Source organism: Apaloderma vittatum, unplaced genomic scaffold (assembly GCF_000703405.1).
Source record: "Apaloderma vittatum isolate BGI_N311 unplaced genomic scaffold, ASM70340v1 scaffold29751, whole genome shotgun sequence".
Lineage (NCBI taxonomy): Eukaryota > Metazoa > Chordata > Aves > Trogoniformes > Trogonidae > Apaloderma > Apaloderma vittatum.
This window is the reverse complement of record NW_009697826.1, coordinates 4,949-8,459: the sequence shown is the minus strand read 5'-3', so window position 1 is coordinate 8,459 and position 3,511 is coordinate 4,949. Positions and strand designations below refer to the sequence as shown.

At 37.7% G+C, this 3,511-nt stretch overlaps 1 protein-coding gene across 1 annotated transcript in view; it reads right to left on the bottom strand.

Annotated features, from left to right (window-relative positions):
- Positions 1-155: 155 nt before the first annotated feature.
- TMEM144 (transmembrane protein 144) overlaps positions 156-3,511 on the bottom strand; it is a gene marked incomplete at its 3' end in the record, with an annotated part of 6,587 nt that continues 3,231 nt past the window's right edge. The window contains exons 5-7 of the mRNA XM_009877787.1: positions 2,416-2,497; positions 1,199-1,272; positions 156-274 (exon numbers count right to left, since the gene is read on the bottom strand). Of these exons, the coding sequence (XP_009876089.1) occupies positions 156-274; positions 1,199-1,272; positions 2,416-2,497 (275 nt within the window). The remainder of the gene's footprint in view (positions 275-1,198; positions 1,273-2,415; positions 2,498-3,511) is intronic.

Sequence of the window (3,511 nt, the reverse complement as noted above, 5' to 3'; positions counted from 1 at the left end):
GGCCATTCTATGATTCTATGATTCTACGATAGTGCAGAACTGATAAGCTGTCACTGTACATTTTCAGGAATATCAAGAATGTCACTCTGTGCCTTTAGGGAAGCAGAACACAACGTACTGATGAAATAAAGTAGAAGTGATCTATTAGCCTTTACCAAATTGACTTGCTCCTGCATATATAGTTTCATTTCTTCTTCCATGGTCCTTGATGTATAGTACTGGTACAAAACTGGAACCGTAGAATATTCCAGCTACTACAGCCAGACTACAACCTCTTTAAAAACAGCAAAAATTAGAGAAAATAGCCTAGAATTAATTAGCATTGAAAACACTTGAGAAAAGTCCAGTATTGCAGTTAAAGACTGAGTTTCAAATGAAAATTTCTAGGACCACTATAAAAATAATACATTCTAGCATATTTTTATTTTCTAGTGTAGAAATGGTTCAACATAGTAACAGTTTTCCTATATTTTGAGGCCAAGTAACAGCCAACTCCCGCCCCAAGAGCCTGCAGTCTAGATTAATGACAAGTGAAATCAACTAACTAGGATCTCATAAAAGCAGAGCTAAGAGAAAACAAACAAACAAAAAATAATTAAAATGCTGCCACACGCTCAGCTTCACTGTTGCAGCCTACGTACTCTGTAAAACTATTCCCACGCTCACGGCCTCTTTACTTTCCCTCTCACCTCCAGATCGCTGTGCCCTTATACCTGTCTCCGCTCCCCACACTAGCCCCTCGCTAGCTGCTGCTTCTACCTCAGAGCTCTTCTATCTTCTTACCACACTGCCATGCCTACTCCAGATGTATTCACTTGGAAACCACACCTGGAAGCAAGTTATTAGCATAGGCTCCTTCCATGCTGGCATGTTAATCAACCAGGTGATTAAAATCAACTCTGAAATTATTTTGTTGCTACTGTTATTTACTTTGCCAAATGTTGCTCTTTTATACTAGTAACTAATACTTAATTGGCAAGATAAAGCACATTCAAAAGTGCAAAGGAAATAAACTAATTAGTTGCGCAGCTACTCATATACAGACATGCACAGTACACCAGTACTTTAAAAACTGTTATTTATTAGTGTGTGACTATGATAGGAAAACCACAGGACACAAATTCTCCTCTTACACTGTGCTCAGCTACCTCCTCTGGCTACTTGGCCTGCAGCAGTAAAATAACTGTTAATAACTTACATGAGTCTCTTTTTTGCTGGAGAAAGTCTGTCCACCCATGAGTCATCAGAGGTATCTTCAGAAACATTAATGGACTACAAAATTGAAGAGTTTTCATGAAAGTTTAGTTTAGTTTAGTTTTATAAAAAGTATCTAAAACATGGTATCAAACAGAACAGTTTTGTTCTAAGAAAATGAAATGAAAACCAAAAATAAGTATATTTTATATATATATATATACACTCTGAAGAAAGATTTTTTTTTAATAAAACACAAATAATTGGATCTACCTACCTCCAAGCTTACAAGCATGAGTTTGGATATGGACTTTGGGTTTACTACGTAATACAGCACTCTCCAGCATTTTTTAAATCTAGAGGCAGGTAGGTCTGACTTTCAGAACTTGTCCTTCCTTAAATCTGATGAGTGATTTAATATATAGATTTTATTTGATGTTGATAGCTCCAGTGTTACAATGAGAATATTAAGACTAGTTGCAAACAGGGAAATTAACACCCCTGTCTGGAGCACAAAGGAATTGCCATGTCCCTTTATTCTGATCCTGGCATCAGATTGTCTTCTGCGGTTTGGTCTGGTAGACTGGAACCTCTAGTGAGCACTTAGCACAGCCAGAACACTTTGATGGGTTCTCTGTTCAGGTACCAACTAAGCAGTGACCTACAAGAGTAAGGTACAATGATGGCAGGAGCCTTGGAGCTCTCCAGTTTTTGTTGCATACTTTGGGAGGAGCGACAGCCAACCTGGAACACTTGCTGGCCTCCAACCTGTGCCCCAGCCAGTGCTGAGAATCAGCAACTCTTTACTGTCTCCTGGCTCTGTAATGTGGCAAAAATCTGGGAGGTAAGAGTTACACACTGTGGCCTTTCATCTAAGCTCCCTCCTAGTTTTATAGTTAAGTTTTAATTAAAATCGGTTCCCCTTCTCAAATAGGCAGGAAATATAGTGTCTTTTATATAATCTCTGTCATAATTAAAAAGGACTTCTAAGCCATGTAAAGCTGACAATAGAGAAAGAACACTGAGGAAAATCTTTTCTGTTGTTCACATTCAACTGAATATGGAAGATCCACAAATCAAATACAAAAAAAGCATATTTATGTAGTTTTATGTTGTCTATCACAAATCCCAGCAAATAAGCTTAACAATAACCATTTTTTTGTTTGTTTTAAACAGGTATATACTTCCACCGCTGTAAAGTAACAACTGTAGAGTACTTACAGTTTCTCTCAGTAAAGATATGCTTTCCAATGAAGCTGGAGAACTCTGGACTTCAGTTTTTACAAAAAGAAATATGACAGCACTCAGAAAAGAAAAATACACCAATAAATACCATGTCAGATCATAAGGACATAAAATTTATTGTTCAGAGACAAAACTTACACTTGGAGGCATACTATCTAATTTTCATCATTGCCCTAGAGTCACTTCAATATACTTTAGAAATGCAATTGCTTTTAACAGTCTTAGCAAGCAACTTAAAGGAAAGTAAGTGAATAAATTAGTCTTTGTATCACTTTTCAGATCTCTCTTTTATGTAACGGGATTGAAATGTCTTGTTTTTACAATGCACAGTTAGAACTACATTAACAGCTGCTTTAGTTAACAGTGCCCTTTTGTAGTAAACCACACATACAACGTAACATCGGCCTGAAAATTCTACGTGGAACAGCTTAAACCTGCACAGCATTGGCTAGTGCTCAAGGAAAAAAGTGAGTGAGTGAGAGAATACTGCTCTTACAGGGCCTTGTGCATATGGGGAAGGAAATGTGGTATTGCAGTGGTGCTCCAGTGCACTAAGTGAGTAAAATGAAGAAGAAAGGGTAACACTATTACTTGTACCCCCAGCTCCAGGAAATATGCAGGTAAATATGCAGAATCAGAACTGGCAGGATCTGTTTTTTATTTCTGTAAAAGGTATTTTTATGATTTAGGAACTCTTTCTCATAACTGTAAACAGAATGTCTCATTTTGAAGAATGATTCATCTTATACTGAAGGAATAGCGATATAAAAGGATGTCAGCTTCCTCCAGAGGGGAGACAAACATACACAGGTTCCACACAGGTGGCTAAAATGAAATATGTGCTCTGAGCTCTGTAAAGCAACATACACAGGCTTTGTGCAGCTTGCCAGGAAAACATGTTCGGTCACAATCTTTTTCCCTGTTGATGACTTCACTATGATATCTCAGAAACAGGCAGGAAGCAGGTGGTGACCTGAATTAATTCATCAGGCAAGAATAGCAGTACCACTACTATTTTGTCAGTACCTCAACAAAATTGTGCTACATGTAACAGTAACAGGCAAAAAGCTGC